General features: G+C 44.9%; 1 protein-coding gene across 4 annotated transcripts in view; it reads right to left on the minus strand.

Moving 5' to 3' along the window:
* The window catches only part of Fhos (Formin homology 2 domain containing), a 287,057-nt gene that overhangs the window by 58,542 nt on the left and 207,302 nt on the right, over nt 1-21,213 (minus strand). For all 4 annotated transcript variants that reach the window (XM_076325750.1, XM_076325751.1, XM_076325748.1 and 1 more), the window contains 2 exons: nt 20,757-20,824; nt 16,294-16,399 (listed from right to left, as the gene is read on the minus strand). In XM_076325750.1, coding sequence (XP_076181865.1) covers nt 16,294-16,399; nt 20,757-20,824 — 174 coding nt within the window. The remainder of the gene's footprint in view (nt 1-16,293; nt 16,400-20,756; nt 20,825-21,213) is intronic.

Here is a 21,213-nt window from a genome sequence, read left to right on the forward strand (position 1 = left end):
GATACTTAAAATGGAGGATGGAATAATTAAAAAGCCAATGAAGAGAACACGAGGAGAGCAATAAAGATAAATCGTGCGACTCCGATTCGTACGATTCGAAATGGAACACCATGAAACGAACAATACCGAGTCAACGACCCTTCCAGACTACCTTTGCGACAATGCATCGACAAACGTCGTAGTAAAAGAGTTTTCGAGCGTCTCGAGTTTCGAACCAACGAAACTTTTACCTACCCGATCTATGGATAATTTTGTTCTTTATTTATATATAGATTCTCAGAGATCAAGATACAAGAATGTCGCGTTTTACGGTTGGCAAGCGTACGTTTTATATTTCGTCCAACGCGATAGGACGAGAACGATGTAAGAAAACGTAGCTAAATATGCGCAATAAGTATTTCGAAGTCGTATCATATCGCTCGGGTTTAATTAAAAAGTTGAATTACGTTGCGCCATGGCCACAGAAGTTTGTTTAATATTAATCTAGACCGTCGGGTAAAAAGGGCACGACCACCGAGGGAAATATTAAATTGTAAATAAGTTCATGTAAATTTGTACGTTTTAACTTACCCTTGGACTTCGAGCACCAAGATTTGATTACCAAGTAGAACGTTCCGCGCATTTTGCGATGCAAATAGTACAATATACATGCGTTACGAGACATGTAGGAAATATGAGCAACGCGTAATACGGATACCTCTCTGTTTTTACAGTCGCGGCGGAGAGAGACGGATAGATATTTAAATCATCTTTACCATGCGTTACAGGTACGAAGCTAGCCGGTTGATTTATTCCTATTACATCGTTGTCGTTTAAAAGTGGTCGTAAATACCGTACGCGTCGCGTTCGCCGATAAAAAGACAGAAGGGACAAAGAAATCGAGAGGTAGGAAGCCATTAAACGCTTCGATCGTTTTCATAAAATCTGTTATTTCCACAAAAAAATTTCGAACGATCGGTACGGTACGAATCCAACGAAACGATCGTTTCTTACATTTCATTCCCACCGAGTGCCCGATACCATTTAAAGAACTTATTACCGATCGAATAATGTTTACCTAAGGTGTTCACGAGCGATCTGTTAATTATTCTCCAAGGAAGCTTAATATTGTACTAACGCGTCCATGAGATCACGATGTGAAAAAAAGTTCATATTTTCGCGCACAAATCGTACTTTCCTGTTAGTTAAATCTCAACGAATAGCGAAATAATCCTTTATCGAAATTCTATTCGTAAAATCTAATCTCTAAATCTGAACTCCAACCAGAAGCACTCTCTTCAATTTTCCGGTGTAATGTTCGAAAGGGGATACAAATAGGGAATCTTTAAATAGTATCTAAACGATAAAAACTCGTTTCGAGCGTCGATTTTTGAACGACACCGCTATAGGATATGGTGAAAAAATTCGGTGACGAAACCTCTCAGCTGTCGTTCGAAATTTAATTTGCCGGGACTTTGCGCGACGCGCGCGAAATAGCGTACACTTACTATCATGGGGGATATTTCACGTCGGTAGGTGGACACGGCTGCCAATGCAAATGGGTTAAATCAGCGAAAACGCGTTACAGAACTGCCGGATAATGGAACTATTGTGTCGATCGAATGAAACTTTTCACCCGTGGAAAGATCGCCCGGTCGGAAATTTCCGTTTAATCCGTTCTACGTCGGCCGCTCGAACGCGTTCGTTCTACTTGATCGAATCGAACGTCTTTCTCGGCCAATTATCGGTCGGCTGTGATAATTTTGGCCCCTTATTGGAGAGATCTCGAACGATCTGTGCGAAAATCAACCGCCCTTGATCGCGACGCGATTTTACATTAACACGTGCGGATAATTTCGAGGGTTCGAGTAAACCGTGTAATTGGTAAGCTTTTCTAAAATTAAAATAACACGGCAGCTGAAACATCGCTCGGAAAAGAAAACAACGTATCCATCGCTGCGGGAATCTTATCGTTCATCTGGACGTGTATTTGCGATTCCAGACGCGGACAACGAGTGTGTTAAATTCAGCGAATTGCGTTACTACTGTAGATTGCACGGTCGAAATCCGTTTCGTGTTTCGCGCATAGAAGCTGAAATTGGAGCCTCGGGTTTGCTGCGATTGGAACATGTAGATCTTTCAAATGACTACAAAATACGAGTTTCTCTGCCTCGTTCTCGAAAAAGTTCGATGCTGTAAATGTATCTCTTTCCGCGATAGACGATCGTCGTGTCGAATGCAACGATGCAATTTATTTCGAAACGAAACCGTGTCTCGTGTCGCGTTTGGTATCAATCGTAACGAAATTAACGCTCGATTTCGAGGTGTACGAAAATGGGAGTAGTTTTAAAGTTGGAATAAAAAAATCTAAGGACGACCGTGGTTACAACAAGAACCATCTGCCAGACCACGAGCCACTCGTATTTTAAAACAACAATCGGAGTATTATTCTCTTCTCGATACGCGCGCCGATTAATATTTACAATTTTTAACATTTCTACGAGCAGAATCTTCGCAAGAATCGATTTATGCGTACGAAACGTACAAGTCTCGTTTCGAAAAGAATGTGAAAGCCCACTTTCACGATCCGTCGTTATGCATAAGAAAAACAACGAGGTCGTGCAAAGATAGACATTGTTACGCTTTCCAACTTTTTCCTCTCCGTCTCGTTCCCATCGTCAACCGTATCGAAGATACGAGCCCTGCGAGTCGCGTGACTCAGCATCTGGATTTAACTACCGTAATGACTACATTAGTTACATTTAGAGTGCACCGGCTATAACGTGCGCGAAAACGTGAGGTGTCTCGGGATCCTCGGCCAGCCACGGAGGGTAACAAAACATCGAAGTAGACGGAGAACTTCTATCGAGCGGTGAACAGTACTAAGAACGGTACATGTACATAGACCGTTCTTGGCATACATAGTCGGAGGACTTCGGTTAACCACATAAACAAGGTTTACTTCCACATCAGCGGTTCTAGGCACCGGGACGTTCGATCGGTTATGTCAACCATTCCCCAGAGCTTCCAGGCTCACGAACTTTCAGAACATTTAGCGCGACTGGAATTTTGAGTTAAAGGGGGAGCGTTAGCTATCAGTTTCCGAAGGATCTCTCGTCCCTGACTGCTGAATAAGGTTACGATCCACGGTGGACTCGAAGCGTTCGCGGTACTAACGTCCGCGTTTAGTATTTTGACCGCTCAAGGTCACTGGACAATTGCAAACCGTACAAAGTTACTCGATATCTTTCGGTAGCGGAAAAATTGCAAAAATTCACGGGTTACTCTTGCCCCGACAATTTCGCGCATACTCTAATCACGAGGTTCGATCAGTACAATACCAATTCGTCAAGACGAGACTTTAGGTCCAGTCGTTGTTAAATTGAACGTCGAGAAAATCGACATACTGTCTATTTAACACTTGATCGTGGAATGAACTCGACTCGGTGACATTAAAGCGTGATTTTCCTGCGTTGAGGATTCCGAAAGACGAAGTTCTATTTACATTGGTCGAATCGAGGGACGCTCGATATGCAGCGTAGTTCTCCACGATCGATACACCGTCTGTGGACACTTTGCGATGTTTTGGAAGATGACTTTCGCGAGACCAAGTCGAACATTAATGTTTACAGATCGAGAGTCGTTCGACCTTCGCGCGTAAAACGAGTTTCACGAACGAAGTGTTTCGACGAAACATTGATACGATTCACAGGGATCGAGAAGAACGAAATTCGAGAATTTGAGGACAGAAAAACCGTAGAAAGAAAAACGTTTAACAAGCTGTTGCCTTCGAATGGACGTCGGGGGGAAACAGAAGGCAGAGTTTGCGACGTGACGAATTACAATTTCGGTCCGTGAAAAAGATACTTTACGCGTGTTTGCTTCTATTCCGAGACAGTGGAACACAGGAAGGACATTGTTCGCGCTCGAAGGGACGCGAGCGCCAAAGTGACGAGGTATCGCGAAAACACGGTATCGCATTTATTGCCAGTCACTCGGAGTCCATCAAAGTTTATTACGTGTTACGACTAATTACCAAAGAAGACTAAGTGCTCGAAATGATTAATAACGCGGAGCTCGTGAAACGTCTGCATCTTCGAAATTTTCGAACACCGTTGCGGCGTTCCGATTCACCGTCATTTCTTCACGTTTCGCGACCCTTGATCATTACCCGCTGTATCATCGAGTGAATGTTCGAATTGAATTAAAAAGTATAAAATACAAGGGAAATCCAGCCGGTGCACGGAAACCTTTGAAAACCGTATCAACGGAGAAGGTGGAAAATAAGCGCGCATAATCTCGAGAGGAAAATTAATCGCGAACCAGGCGGTACTCGTAAATTCTGCTGATAAGGAACACGCAACGTTCGCAAAATTTAATTACTCACCGCCTCTGTTTTCACGTTGGAAAAAATTACACGGTTGAAAAAGTGGATATCGTTTAGGCGACAACACGATGATCGCGGGTTATCCAACGCGTTCTGGTCTAGTCGCGATTTATCGTCGGTCGGCCGATGGAAAAAAAGTAAAGGGCGAATGCTAATACGGTTATTACGCGAGATGATAAACATTAGACGGCATAATGCGTTTAACGGTGGCCACCGTGCCCGCGCGGCGGTGATTTAACGTAACGAACACCGCCGCGTAAATTTAACAATTTCCACGTTCCCGCGCATTCCGCGAATGTCTTCCCGCGCGCCAATTTATAACAAGGTTTTTAATCCAATTCATCCGAACAGCACGGGGAAAAAATCTGCCGGGGTTAATGCAAACCCACGCCGGGAACGTTAATGGATAAAAAGATAAAGGCGCGATCTATAATGAACATTTATATGCATGGCGTGTCGAATATCAAGGCAACGTTAACCCGTAACTGTATTGGACATCGTTTGGAACAGTGTTTCTCAAACGTTACGGTGGCCCGAAACTGAAGTGTAGTGGTACTGAATTTTATTACTACGATAATTCATTGTAAACAGTGGGTAGTTGCATATCAAACGATAAACTTCGCGAAGTTTCTTGCAATTTGCCGAGTAAAAAGAACACCTAGATGGTATTTATGTACCGATTTAAAGTTTCGAGCTGGATGAAAACGACACCCGCGGGTATACGTTTCGTTGATCGTTTTAGCACAAAGTGATAAATCTGTATGTTTTTTAGTATGCAAATTTAATTTGGAACGCGATACAGCGGTAGACGTTTGCGATACAATTGGAGCGAGCAATCCGTCGTTGGGTCTAATAAATTATAATTAAATGAACCTTCGAACGAATCGGGCGATCGATGTAAAAAAAAAAGCGATCGATAAAGTACGAATGCTCTTTAATCGGAGATACAATGAAACTTGTTATAATTTCGTCCAAGTGTGTAAAACGTTTTAATCGATCGATTGCATTACCGCTCGAGAAAGTTCGCGAAACTTTGCTCGCGGTTTTCGCGAAGTGCAACTTCGCTTCGCACACTTTGAACTTTTCGCGTCGCCGAAAAGCACTTCGATAATGGCTTCTACTTCGATTGAGCGTAATCGGTACACGAATCGGTTGGAACGTTTCTCGAATCCATTTGTTCCCAGATGCATTTTCTTAATTACTTCAAACTACCGTGTATTCGTTGGCTATTGTCTTAACAGCTCGACGTTGTTACACTCGATCCAAAACAAACATCTGAACTCTATCTCTTCGGGAATAGCGACACGTTGCATAAAGTATTGAAACATTCGCGTAAAATGGCGCAGAAATTTTCGTACTTAAATCTCCCACCGACAGAAAACCTGTCGAGCCTGAATTTCAATTTTTTATTCAGTGCAAACAAGACGATTCGACTTTGTGGAGGCGAAAAGTGTAATACACGTCAATTTTAATTTTTACTCAGTGCGAATAAAATAATTCGACTTTGTGGAGACGAAAAGTGTAATACACGTCAATTTTAATTTCTACTCAGTGCGAAAAAAATAATTCGACCATGTCGAGACAGAACGTGTAATACACATCGTACTTCGTTCTTTTTACCTTGCGTTTGTTCACCCATATTTTAACAACCCGTGTATCGTCAACATCTCCACTGTCCTTAATATCGTTCGAACATCCCCCTGACACCGATACCGAAACGAGAGATCCGCGAACAATCGGTTTTAATTTGAGAAACACTGTCCCGTTGAACATCACGTTTCAGGCATCGACGTCGCAATCGTAGCGCCGCTTCATCGGTACAATCGCGCCGGTAATGACAATAATTGTAAAGCGATTTAAGCGCGCCACGGTTGCGGGCATTAGCCGGCCCGTTATCATTACACCGGCCATAAGTTACGCCGCGAAATCTAATTAGAAGCATACGAGAGTATAGATCGCGGTGCGCGTAATCATCGACTATCGGGGGGCCCACCGTGCTGTCGCGATATTATAATCGCCGAACGGTTTTGGGGCCGATGCACCGTGAAACCGCAGATTTTCCACGCGGTGCGCGCACGATCGCGGATTAACGCGGGACGTAGCGGAAGCGGCCGGAAGAGGAGCAGTAGCCATAATTTTTCCGCGCGAAAAATCCAACGACGACCTCGCGACGTCACGGGAAGCTCTTTCGCGTTACCTTTATTTTCTTTCCTACCCCCGTAACCTCGACGACGGGGAGCGAAAAAGACGAAAACGAGAAAAGCACGAGGAACGACAGAAGGAGAGAGAAATGGAAAAAATGAAGAAAAAAAAGAAATAGAAAGAAAAGAAAAGCAAGTGGAAACTCCGACGACATTGCGTCCAACGGCACAGAAAACGTTTCCCCCTGTGATTTAGAATCATAATCCTTCGTACGCGTCACGGAGACTCGGTTTCCACGGATTCCTCTTTCGCGATCGAATAAAAGGATCGTTGAGCGAAACACCGATACGATCCCTGGAACTCGATAGTCCTATACTTTACGACCGAGAAACGGAACACGCGCCAGTTTCAAACACCCTTACGCGTTTGGAGTTCTTTTAATTATCGATCCTGAGAAGTTCTCGGATAGCTGAGTACGCCGCGTGTACACCGGGGGAAAAAGAAAATCCACGCGAGTTACGAGACGCGTTTGCGTCTTCCACCTTGTGGAAACTTATCGATCGAAATATTTACGCAATTTCGTAAAATACCCGAGATTGTTGTACCGGGCGCGTGGAATTCATTTGTTGAGTCGTTCTAAGCGTAGCTAACATTTGTGAGTAGAATCTAGAACGATACTCGACGAGCAATTAATCTGTATTATTATCGTATAAAGATTCTTGAAGATAACTCGAGAAAGGGATCGAATACCTGGAACAAGTCCATTTTTGTACCGTTTTGGAAAACTGGGTAAAAGTGTCCCAACCCCACCACAGTATCGAGTGATACAAGATGGAGCAAAGAAACAATAAAAAATGATCGCATTATATGTGTATTTTCTTGTACGGTGCAATAAGCACGTTCATTATTACCATTATTATTATTATTATTATCACAATCCAACCGAATTCCCAAACCCTATTACACCGTAGTACTCGATTAGAAACAGCAGAAATTGGTCGAAACGCAGAACTAATTTGCAGTGTTGCAACAACTCTGGTACACGGTGTAAATCCATGTATTATACACAGAACCGTGTTACGTATTTCGGTAACTGTGATTCCTCCGATTACGGAAGCTGATTCGTTCTTTCGTTGAATCGTGCGACAGATCGATACCGCGAGATTTACGCCACCGATAGAAATATGCAAATGTCGCGTAGATTTTACGTTCATCGTGTCGATCAGCCGGTTGAATTCCTATTTGCGCGTTACTCCGTATAGAACGCATACCGAACGTATTCTCTGATTTACGTGCTTCTCCGGCCGCGGGAAAATGCATCCGCAAGCACGATTCAAAGCTGCGATCGCCGCGTATTATAACCGACCCGCAAATTTTCCCACCTTTGTGTACCTCCTCGCAAAATTCTATGGATTATCCACGGGGAAGTTATGCCTCGTACAATGCTTGGAATTTCCTTTGATAAATTCCAGAAACATTGTGTACCCTTCTCCGTTATTTTACAACCGGGAGCGTTTTCGTCTCGAAAATCAGGATCTCGATCACTTAACACGATGATCCTTCATTCTCCTTCTGACGATGGAAAACGAAACGACGAACACGGTTAACAATACACAGCGTAGAGCGATCCTCTCGTGCAGAGTGACGTTGAATGGCCAATATTTTTCATTCCGAATACAATGAGCAGAGTGTAAGATCACCGAAGCTGCCAAGAATCTCGTATCCTTCTCCGATAAAATTAGTTTCGAATTACTCTCGCACCTTCCGTTGTTATTGGAGTAAAAATAATTTGTTCGAGCTCTGTCTCTCGTAATAATAAATCCAAACGAGCTGCCCAAGTCATTGAGAAACGTCTCTAAAGCTGTACTCGAAATGGATACCACCTACTGGCTGGCCCGACACATTCGATCGTTCTCGAGTACACAACCCTGAAGACACAAAAATTCGAAATAACGCGAGTAACATACGTAACGTGTATCACGAGAACGATACTCTCAAAAGAAATAAACAATTACTTATTTTCTCCACGAACTTAAAGAATCGTACAATTTCTGTCCGTATTTCGATCGAGGAATCCTAGATGATACTTGGGTGACATTTTTGGATCGAAAATTTCGCAGACGCGGTGTTTTTCGAGGACTGGGGTCTTGGCACGGGCCGAGGGTGCGACATAATTTAGAGCCAGCCGTGTTTTTCAAAGGTCGTTAGTTTTGGTGTCAAGTTCGTCGCAAAAGCGCGCGCCGTGCGATGCCAAGCGGTCTCCTCGGCGATATTGTGCTTAATCGTGCACGAGAGTCGGGTTAAACGTTCCAACTCGTACGAACAGGTGTTTTATGCCGTCGCCGTTTCGTCTCGAAAATTAAATTACATGCGAATTTAACCGCTTCTCGCTGAACGACGTTCATCGACGTTCAACTTGGCGAAACTCCTCGAAGAATTTGTCTACGGCGATTGTACGGGGATGAGCGAAATTTCGAGACACGGTCCGGTACAGGGTTGTTCCTCGCGGAAAAATAAACAAAAACCGTGAGACGAAGTTTCTTTGCAGGAGACTCCGTTTTCGAGAAAATTGATTTCGAATATTCATCGGGCACGTTTGAGATCGAACAAGGCTTGGCTGACGCGTCTGTTCGTTACTCACTGTTTCTACTTGTGTCGGTGTTCGTAAACGTTGACGATACCACTGTATTGTTCGTTCGATCCGGGTTTAACGAAAGTAGACAACGAAAAGTAGATAATACGGTACCATGGTAGATCTCTACGAACACCGACGTGAATAAAAATAATAAAAGAACGAGTAACGAACGAACATGCTGAGCAGCAAATTGTACCGAATCGCGCGCGTGCCCAATGAATTTTGAAAATCAATTTTCACGAAAACGAAGTCTCGCGCGAAACAAATTCACTTCACATTTTCGATTCATTTTTACACGAAAAATCACCCGGTCTGCGATTGCACGATAAATTTTAACGGAACGTTCGTATACGCGTTGACGCTGCGTTACGTTTGCGCACCCTGTACAAATGCAACATTGATTGGACAAAGGTTGAACAATTTTTTACCGAATTGTTTCGAGGAAACAGTTCGATGTACGGTTCTTGTTGAATCGTTTTACCGTCCGGTCCCGTAGAAGGTATAGAAATAAAAGAAAATTGAATCTTGAACCTCGACGTTGAGATAAACTTCCTGGAATGTCTTCTTAACAAATCTCCATCGAAACAAATGTACGTAACGACCTAGTTCTCAATTACCGAGCACTAAAACCGAGATACGAAAACGCACATCGATTCAATTGCTCGTAGATTCGATCCCCTTTGAGTTTATGGCACCGTATGAAATTACTTTGATCCGATAAGTTTTAGTACGCTCGTAGAGGACAACCGTTTCGTTGGCTTTTTTCGTAAAAATTCGTAAAACGATGTCGATAACTGTACTAAAAGCGCTAGTGGCGAAAGTATGCTGCTAAAAGCATTCCAGTCTTCAACCGTAAATAGTTCCTTGCGAGCGTAGAAACAAACGGTCGAATAACGCATTGTCGAGTCTCGGCAAAAAGGAAACAACGTACGAGTTAATTTAATACGCCATCAAAATCATTCGATGCGATCTCGCTCTCTAGTTTTTATCCCGTGTTTTTGTGCGATTCTTAATTAAAACGAATTAACGACACAGACAATATTCAACTATTTTTAATACCAGGTCACATTGTAAGAGAATGGCTCGTTAAAAGCAATCTCGAACGAAGCCTAACTAATCTGACCTACTAGAAGAGACGCGTTCGTGTATATTTTCTATGCCCCATTCGATATTGAAAATCGTTTTTCTAAAGACATTGATAGTAATTAATCCGTAAATGACAAATTACTATATTTTTACTTTCCCGCTTATTAATCGAATTGCTTGCTTTTCATCCTCATAAATCACTTTTGGTACAATTTCAAACGTTCTCAAAACTAAAAGTTACACGATGTCCGGAGCTTAAAGCTCCGAATGATCCTTCGTTTCCATCTAGAAGTATTCAGTCACCTCCGTGCAACATCTAAAATTAATTTTACACCAGTCTCGATAAATCGGTTTTCACCTGTAATTCCAAATCGTTTGTTTCGTTCCCTTGAACAATTTTTCCAGGAACGCAACGGTGTATCGGAATGAAAAAAAAAACACGCAGCAAGCTCGAAAGGGTAAAAGTAACTTTCCACGATGTTGGCACGGTGAATCAACAAAATTGCAGGTTGCCTGAATAACTCGTCCGGACGCGAGACGACGAAGGACAGAAACGGAGACGGGGCTCTTTGGAAAAGTTGATCCGCAGTCACACAATTGGACGAGATGGGATTCCATTCTACACGAGGAGTCAGCGATCCGTTGGTTTCGCTTGAGTTAGAGTAACGTCTTATCAAAGTTACCATTGGAACATTCCCAGCGAGCCGAAACTGTTGGAGCGTCGGCACTTTAATGAGCCAATACCAAGGGAAACGTCGTTGTAATCAACCAACCCTGACACACTAAAATGTCGACACAGTCTCTCGCCGGATTATAAGTTGGATGCCCGTTCGAGCCTGCTCGCAATAAATTTCCTGTTTACCGAGAGATAAGGAACGCACAATGAGCTCCCCTAAATTAGACAGTTAACAGCGCGGTAGGAGGGTAGGGACGTATCCCCCTAGTGGCCTCTCGAGGAACGACACCGTGAAAACGTTGCTCGATTTACGCGCGCGTAAACCGCGAACGCCAAATTGTTTTACGAATTACGTTATCCGACGTATCCCCACCACCGTCGCTTATCGAGACCTCTTAGTTGCTCAATATTCGCTTAATCTTAATTGACTCGGTCGGACAACTGGTAAGCTCCTTTGCCTTACCCCGATCCCCTTGCAAACAGTCGTAAAAGGATCTTCCACGAACTCCGCGTCTAATCTAATTCGTCTCGGTGGAGGGAAGTCGTCTCTAAGATCGAGGGAAGAATCAACGGGAAGAGAACGTGTAATCCTGTATCAATAATCTCCTTTGGACAATTAATTCGATCGATTGCACGGTAAGTCGTAAAAGGGTTATTCGAAAACACTCGGCTCGCGAGAGCCGATTTTTACCAACGGATTGATTCGCAAACGGAGATGCGTTCAAGATTTTATTTTGTATTTAGTTTCGAAGCGATCTTCGAAGCTGGTACCTTTGATTTCCGAATGGAAGGATTGCAAGATGGGTGGTAAACGAATCTCTTGTTCGAGAATCGTGTAAAACGATCAGTAGCGATTTCAGGTTGAACGAAAAGAAACGAAACGAAAGGTCGGTCGAGATTAATCGCGATAATACATCGTGTTCTACTTGCCAATAAATATCAGTCTCCTCGTACATATTTAAAGAAGCTCGGAACGATAAATAGTTACGATGTTTGCGATTTAAACCGGGACAGCAATTACCGAGCATTTCGAACGCAGAATTGCGTACCAATAATCGTTGCCCGTAACGCGAGACCGGAAGAGCGTTATTTGTTGCCCACTCTTGTCGAAAAGGGGGACAATTAACGGGGCGAAATAAATACTTCTGAAAATGAAATTTCTTGTAAAAATAGAAACGAAAGAAACACGACTATCATTAACGACGAGGAAGTGGATCGCCTTGTACTGCGACTATATCGGAGGGCACGTGTCATTGACGTCACGACAGAAATTGCAATTCAGATGAGAGACATTAATCGAGCTTCTCGGAAGTCAGACGGATCGACGTCACTTTTTGCACGCTTCTCGATTTTAGCTACAACCGAAAACACGATTATTTTACATCGTCGATTTTCCATATTTTTCGTTTCCTTTTAAAGAGGATAAATTCATTCTCTGTATTCAACGTTGACATTTTATTTTCTATAAAATAGAAAATATAAACGTACATTATAATATTTACGATGACTTATAAACCAAACTTACGCGTACATATGTGCCGGTTCCTTGTCGTTTTTGTTGCAATTAAACGTTCCATTGAATACAAAATAATTTGTAATTCTTCCATTTACGCGATTGTCGAGATTTCATTTATTTATAAACGAAAATGAAGACCAACGCGAGTAAATAGGGGAGTTCTCTTCACGAGAGAACAAAAGAACGGAAGGTATAGAGTTCCCGCAACGGGTTTCAACGTAAGGTCGCTTTTAAGAGCTATCGATAACATCTCTACGAAGCAACTTCTTAAAAGTGTTCCACGACGTACCTGGATACATTTTCAATATCAGAGTTCACGAAGTGGAATTTAATGCATAAGCGACTAAATTCGTTGCTGCGAGCACGGTTGGCCATTGTGCAAAACACTCCGGACGAACTTTGCTTCTCGACCTAATCAAAATCCCATACCTATGGAATCTCGTACATCCGCGAGAGCAGTTCCCATCTAATTAACCACGTATTCCAAACTCTCGTGAATCGTCTCGCGGAGGGAATACCGAGCCAAATAAGAATTTCCTTCGTAGACCCGCAGTCTGTTACTTTATCGCTGAGCACTCGCTCGTTACTATAGCAATTCGACCATCATGGTCCACGAAGACCCTCGCGACTCGAATGTTAATTTCGTCGGTCGTGAAAACAACGAAACTTGAAATTTGTGGACAGTTGCGCATTTCGTGTAACCCCGACCAACGCACAATTCTAATTGGCGACAAGGGTGGATTTCAAGTATCCAAGTCGACAACGCTTCCTTTCGATAAAAAACAATTGCTAACAATTGCTAAGATTTTTATCACCGCCAGGGTGAATACACCGATTACAAAATCGCGATGTTCATCCCCCAAATACGTATCTTTTGTCCAGATCGGACGGTCCATCGGACAGAACTGGAACAGAACTCGGAACGAAAAATCGTTCCAGAACTCACGGGGAACAATCGCACAGGACTCGCAGAACATTGACCGAACTTAACCAGCTACAAAGAACTCGCGTGGAATTCGTAGACACCATGAATGAAACGTTAGAAGAACCAGACCGACGAAGAACTCTTTCGTAAAGCAACTTACCATTCTTTTGTACGTATCATAAATACACACGTACAAGGAACAATCTACGCACTCTCCGCGTTCTCCTATCGGCGTTAAATTACCCGGAGTGCTCGCGTCGTTCGCGGGAAGAAATATATAGACAATCTCGCGCGCGAGTACACACGGACCGTACCGTGGAGCAGAGATCGATCGTAGCTTCGAACGAGCGGAGAGGGTTTCTCTCTCGAAAAATAAAAAACAAAAAAGAAAAAAAGAAATGAAAAACACGAGGACGGAAAGGACCGTGGAACGGTCGCGTCTCCGTGGAGCAGTTTTTTCTCGAGCCGTTTCCAGAAGTTTCGGGATCTCGAGGTTTCTCGAGCGCCCCCCACGGAGAACCCGTTCCGGTATACAATGCACTCGAAGTCTCGCGAGATCGAAGACGAGAGGCGGCCGCCTCTCTTCGTTATCGGAGCCGTAAAGAGAACAGAGTCGAGCCACAAGTGGGTTGCGCCGCAACTAGCCGTCCCGACGCGGAATTGGCCTTCTTGCGCGTTGTTCGCCCTCGGGGAGGTTTACGGAGCACTCGAGCGGACTGCGTCGAGGCGAGGCACTCGAAACCGCGATCAAAGGGTGCATTCATAATCTGCAACGCATCGCGGTTTCGCGAGCGGAGAAGCGCGCCCCGCCGCAACCTCGAGCCGAGTCGCTCCGCGCCGAGCTGTGCCGCGCCGCGCTGCGTCGCGCGGCTTACGTGCGCTGCTTTTGTAAACAGTCGAGCGTTAACGGCGTAGTTCCACGCGTGTGCCAAGGAAATGTATCTTCCATCAACCGGGACGCGTATTAGGGAAAATACGCCTTTCAACCGGGCCGAGAGACGAGGTTAGGCAGCTAGGGGAGCAACACGAAGGGAAAAGGGCGAGACGAGGCGTCTCAGGCTGGCTCGGAGGTTTGGCGAAGGCGTTGATGCGCCCCTCGTTAGGTGTTGTTAGCCGCATTACGACGGTATTATCTTATCGGTGTTTACGAGAGCGTCGGAGACGTACGACGCCCTCGTGTTCCGCGCGAAATCTAGGCAACGAACGCGGCAACGACTCTCGACCGAGATACCCTACGTTATTATGGATCAGCGACGAGCCACGTGCAACGATCATTCGCAAAGAATCGATCGGATCGACGCGATCACCACGAGTCGAGGAATCTATTTTCTCGACGGTCTTTTCGATTCTTGTCCGAATTCGACAATCGTACTCGATGGCTCCGATCACTTTGTTTCGATTTAAGGGAACAGACTTGGCTATTTTGGATGAAACTTTTTTTTTTGGAGATCGAAGCTCTCGAAAGTATCATCTTGAAAGGACTTCATCGAAATTTAAAAAATTGACAACGTCAAAGATAAGTTTTTTTTTCCAAACGACACTTTTCTCAAAAAATTTTTCAAAAAATGACACACCTCTCGTTAAACTACATTATCCAAGGTACGTGTCTATCGACTTTCATTCCGATTTAATTATTCCGTCGGTGCAAAAAGCATTGCGAAGAGACTCCAAATTTTGTACCGAAAATAACAATCCGCTTAACGAAAGAAACTAATTTTCAATCGAGCAATCGCTGAACGTTTACAGGTTATATCGGTATTGTTAACTCGGTTATAAAAGCGCTATTACTTCGACGTTCAGCAGGTTGCAGACCGTCTTGGTAAAGTATTCACGGTGTGTCAACTTTGGCAACCTATCCGTTACAAGAGGAAAGCAACTATTGACGCAAGATTGTAATCTCACCGAGGTAAAGAATTTACATGACGGAAGTGTCTGCAGGAATTCTTAGGAACGACTTGAAAATTGAACCATTGTTCCAGTTTCTACTGGGTGGTCGGCTCAAGATTCGGACATCTGTTAGACACGATGTCTGGAGGCTGTCTTCTTACGGTTCGGTACACGGAATTTTGGACGATAGATAAGAGACGAAGAGCGACCGCACAGGAAGTTTGGAATATTTAGGAGCAGCGAAACCATTTGGGAAATTTCGATCTTAAATTACTCGAGATAACTGAATATTCGAAAACGATCGAAGTAGAACTCGACGCGTAGAAATAATTTGAAAAAAAAAAAAAAAGAATTATTCGAACAACACCGTTCTGTCGACTTTCCTCTTTGAGTCATACGCTCTTTGTCTCGATAACCCTCGAAAGAAACTAAGCTAGCGTAACTGATTCCACTCGGATATTTACCATTAACGTTTCATATCTTGTCCACGATCCGACTGTTTGTCAATACTTTCGTAATGACTCTATGAATCATTCTAATCGTTCTCTCGATAAGAGCGTTGAAAATTTCTAATAAATTCGAAAGTGCCAATTCTCTGTAAAATTTTATTCGTCTCCATTGCTCGAATGCAAACGTACCCGAAAGAGAGTAGCAACCGACAAATAAGATACGGTGGAACGAACGTACGAAAAACTCCTCTTCGTTGCGCTTGTATTATAAATTTATCCTTGAACTTATTTTCTACGTACAGATGTAAAACGAAAGCGGACTCGATGGACGAAACGCAACGAAAACCAATTGGCCACGGATAACACGCGAGACTAACGTTTCTATAGCTCCGAGCTAATTAAACGTAAAAGGGTACTCGACTGCGAACAATTTTGAACGACTTTCGCTTTTTTCGCTCGTAAATATTTATGACCGCAATTTGTGGGATTTCATGTCCGATGAAAATATAGCACGAACCATCTGCCAGAACGCTTCTACGCGTTATTAGTAGCCTAAGCAACGTTGTGCACGAACATGTTGCAATCTATCGACAAATTGTCAGGATACTCACCTCGTAGTATGTAATTTTGGTAATTCTGGTCGGCCTCGCTGCCAACCTTGATGAGGCAGGCAAGCCCGTCATTTTGCACAAACTCGTGCACCAGGTCCTTGTCCTCCTGCAAAACCAAAGTTTATGGTAAACAGCGCCGGCTGTGAAACAAATATCCGCTACATCGTCGTTTACTCGTAATTTATTCACCGCGAGCGGAGACTCCCGATCGACGGTTTCACGCTTTCAAATTTACGGCCATCTCGAAATTTAAAATACGCACGCGCGTTCGATACAGAAATAACACTCCTCGCGTGTCCTCGTGTTTACCGATGGACGTAATGATCAACCAGGGCTGGAAAATACTGTAGTTCTTCGAGTATTCGTATTCGCTTCGAATTAACAGTCTCTTCGATTTTAGCGAGTCCGTCGGCGAGTCCTTGTCGCGTAAATAATTCTCTTGCAAAATAATTTCAAAACATGTTCATCTGGTTAAAAGTCGGGGACGAACACTGGAAATTCGTCGCTGTACTTTCTAAAAATTTAATAAAAACAACGATCGAGGTGTTTCCCTCTACACGATAGAAATTCAAATTTCTACAAACTCTCGTTTAAAGAGTTGCACATTGAAATGAAACATCAGAATTCGTGTAACCAAAATTCCATACTAAATGCGCAAAGAAATCGAATTCCTCTCGATAAAGATTCTATGAACCCTAATTTCACATTACGGTACATATTCGAAACGAAAATTTCGTCAACGATGAAAGTTGGAAGATTCGAGCCGAGAGATTCCGCGCGAGACACGATGATTCGTCGTGTTGGAAAGAGGCCTTATCGAGACGAATCCAATTACGAAGTAAACCGATGGCGCCGAACTTGAATTTTCCTTCGTTGAAACAACGACCCGGACGTTACTTCGTTCCACTCGAAACGTGGGATCTAATTCTTCGGTGGCGAAGTTCGGTGATTCCCGAGCACGTCTTCCAGCTTCGTTCGAACGAGAACCTGTCCGGAACGAAACTCGTCGCGTCCAGCAGAAACAAGCGGAAAGCCGATTACCGAGACACCATCGGTTCCACGGTGTTCCTAGTGGAAAACGAACGGAGATGGAAAGAACGAGACGAACCGGTGCCGTTGATATCCGATCCCGTAGGAGCTCGCGTAGCCGCGCGATTTATCTCGGCACTTCCATCTAAGCTGGTCGGGTGGGGCCGGGGATGGTTGGGAGGGACTAGGAGGGGAACAGAGGAGGTAAATGAAATTAGTTATGCCGCTCCGGGCGCGAAGTCGCGGACATAATGGAAAATCTACGAAGTTTGATTAAACCCGCTCGTTTCCAGTGGGTAGCGGTAGGGGTATGGGTCATGGGGCAGGTGGGGGGATTCGCGCGTTCGTTCGTTCGTTCGGAGGCCAGGGGGCCGTTTCGCGATCTTGTCGGGCCCCGTTGTTCGCGGCCTGGCCTTCGGTTCCCCCGTTCCGAGACAACGGAAGTTTAACGCGCGAGACTCGAACTCGGAATGTGGGGCCGATTAGCCTCACCGTCGGATTAAGAAACGAAATTGAACGTCGCGGCGGCGATTCCCCGATAAATCCCGACCTACGAGACCGAAAGAGACCGAGAACGAGATAGAGTGAGAGACAGAGAGAGAGATTTCGTTGTAGGAGACCGAAGTACCAAGGAGGATCGAGCTTGTAATTAATTTCGCAGCTAGACCCTCGGCCGATAATTGAAACGATAAGGTATCGCTCCGAGGAAGAATTCGAGGATTGTTTTTGGCGGACTTGCGCCTGCTACTTCCCTCGATGTAACGTGTACCCTTTTTCCCCTTCTCGAACCGAGCGACTTATCAGCAGTCCGAGACTACGAGGATTCGCAGAAAGCATTGGGTTGTTACGGCCCGGACGGCTCGATATTTAACGAAACCTTCGGTGGCTGTAGTTTCGACGACGAAAATAGTATTTTTGCGAACGAGATACCATTTAAGGTATTCGATCTAGTTCCAGATCGGAAATTTGTACTTCAGAAGAATACGTTTCACCGGATGGTAATCGATGCTGTTCACACCGAGGAATTTATCGTTACGATATTGTGGTGATGCGAGAGGATGAAAGAGATTGCACATGAGCAGATGCATTGGGTGAGAGAGATTAAGAATTAGAATGAAAGGGAATGAATGCGTGCGAGGGTACAAGGTGCGAAAAAAGAGCGTTTTGGAGAGCCTTTAGCGGTCATTGGCAATTATTGGCAATCAAGAGCAGTCGTTGGTAAAACGTCCAAGTATCGCGAAAGAACAGCGTGGTCAGCGTAATGAGCGCAATTATTAATTGTGCGTTTCGTTAATATTGTGTTCCTACCGCTACGTCATTCGATACACGTATATCCTAGAACTTTGTTCACCCTTACTCTATAACCGCCGCTACTTAAATAAAATTCCTACAATATCTATATTCTCGTTACTACGGCTCGTTGAAATTAGTACCATCGATATCAATTACTCGCGGTTGCACACGGCTAATAGATAACGGTACTTAACGCTCTAAGCAACCCAGCGAGAAGAATACGGTAAACAGATTATCGGCCGTCGCGTTTGACACCGACCCCATTCATCACGGATTCTAATATAATTGTACAATAAACTCATCCATCACTTAAGGGCAGCGACGGCTCCCGGTGTAATGGGATTTCTTTCGTCGGTGGAGTTTTCAACTTGGAGCGAACGCCACGGGGAAGGATTCCTTCTCGCCCCGGCTAATTGCGTGATTTAATTCCAACGAAGAAAAAGAGTCGAGGCAGCTCGGTCGCGAATAAACACGCTCCTCCGGCGCGAGTTTCCTCCTCGTTTCGCGGCCAAAGAAGAAACGAAACGAGCTAAAACGGGAAAAATCGAAACGATCGAGAACTCGACGCAAGATCGTCGTTCCGCGAGTGGTTGATCGAAGAAACTGTTTCTCACGGTTTACTATTAATTTCTCGCTACCTTCTTGTAAGGTAGGAGACTAAGGTAGGAACTTGGTCAAAGTTCTTTCGAAGAGTTAAAAGATACTCGAGAGAAGCGTTTCCCGAAAAAAAATTGCAGATCGCCAAAAGTAACTATAAATGAAAACATACGGTTGGATCGATCTTCGAGGATCCAAATTCTTTCGATTCAACCATACTTGTCGAAAAGACGATCAGACCACACGGAGACAAGAGACAAGAGACAAGGCTCCTCCTGTTGTGCATTGCTGGAAAGTCGACGAGCGGAAAGTACGCGAGTCTCGTTGGTCGAACCGTGAATTATTGACGGAAGCGATCGCCTGACGAAGAGAACGAATGCACGAAGACAAAGCGAGATTTATCTTCGACGTTTGCACGTGTCTCTGTAGAAACCTCAATAACGGGGCGGAGCGAGTCGAGTATCGCTCCGCCCCTGTGCCCTCCCACCGAACGTCTTTCCAACAGCGCACAGTACATTTAAGAACCGATACAGGCGTGTGATTTTTTTTCCCGTTGCGACCCTACGTTCTCTTTTATTCTTCCGATTCGAAACAACGAGGACGGACAATCACAACGGGAAAAAAAATCACACGGCCTTGACTCTTTCATAGTCCTCGGTATCGCACCACTGTTTCGTCTCGTTCCCTCTCTTCGTCGAGCAACGCGATTGGCGATGAACAAGAACCATTCCCTCCGATAATTCGCTACGTGCACGTACGTAACCGCGTTCCTTCCAACGACGCCCGATACGAAGACGTAGCGTTAAATTTCTAACGACAATGCAAACAAAATCATTGAAAACCATATACCGAGGGATTCAACCACCGAGGTGATCGCTCGCGCGAATCGCCGCTAATTGAACGGCATCGATGCACCCGGATGAAATTGCACCTCGCTAGAGTAAACCGGTTAAACGCTTCGAAATTTCGTCGATCCGGTGTATACGTCTCCGATGTATAAAATACCGTTTCAATTTGCCCGAAACGCGACAATCTCCCTCTCTGTTTTCAGCTCGCGTGCGTCCGTGTTCGGGACGCGATGAAAACGATCGTAACGCGACGTAAGTACGTGACGCGTCGAGGAACAACGAATTTGCGAGACAAAGGGCCGGTCGGACGGTCGGTCTCGGTTATCGAGATACAGGCGGGATAGAAAGGGACGAGTAGGACGCGAGATGGTCGGTGAGAAAAGGAAGGAAAAAATGCACTCGCTCGAACCGCCATGCAAATATTTACTCGTCGAGCGAGTAGCTTCGCGTAAAAATAGCCCTCTGGTCCGGCCGTCTCTTCATCCCTCGTGTTGTCTCTCTCACCCTCGCGGGTTCATCTTTCTCGCTTAGGTTCTCTCTATCCTTTCTGTAAGGTTCTCCGTGGTCCGGCACCACTGGCCCTCGTGTATCTTTCACTCTATCGTGCCCTTCCTAGCGTTGTCCCGTTCGCGCGCGTTTCGCTCCGTCTCGTTCCACGCGCCTGGATCCCGCGGGTATCGCGAATTGTAAACTCACCTGAAAGATCTGCTTGAGGGAGAAGAGAGCTCGTCGCAGCTCGCGGCCCTCGCTGTTCAGCAATTTTTCTGCAACAGACAAGTAACACGCAACCATTTATTATAATAATACCAAACAGTCGCGCGTGCGCGCGCGCGCATCGGACCATTGTTCGGTCTCAGGGCCGGCTCCGATGGGAGCCCGACCTAGCGGGCTCCCTTTTTATCGAGTCGTCCCCCTTCGTTCCCCCACCCACCGTCACCTCTCTCGAACAAGGATACTCTCGAAGGCTCGGGTTCCCAACGAGGAGGTCCCCGGTTACGGCGGTTTCGTTATTATCGTTGCGGTGATTACACGCTGTGTATACGAGGGCTGTTCAATGAGAGTGGACGCGGACGCGAAGGAAGTCACTGTTGAAACGCGATTCGACAAGGGAGTAGGGGCTTTCGACGACGAACCGACGCGACGCCTAAACCTT

The sequence above is a fragment of the Ptiloglossa arizonensis genome, chromosome 13 (genome assembly GCF_051014685.1).
Source record: "Ptiloglossa arizonensis isolate GNS036 chromosome 13, iyPtiAriz1_principal, whole genome shotgun sequence".
Taxonomy (NCBI): domain Eukaryota; kingdom Metazoa; phylum Arthropoda; class Insecta; order Hymenoptera; family Colletidae; genus Ptiloglossa; species Ptiloglossa arizonensis.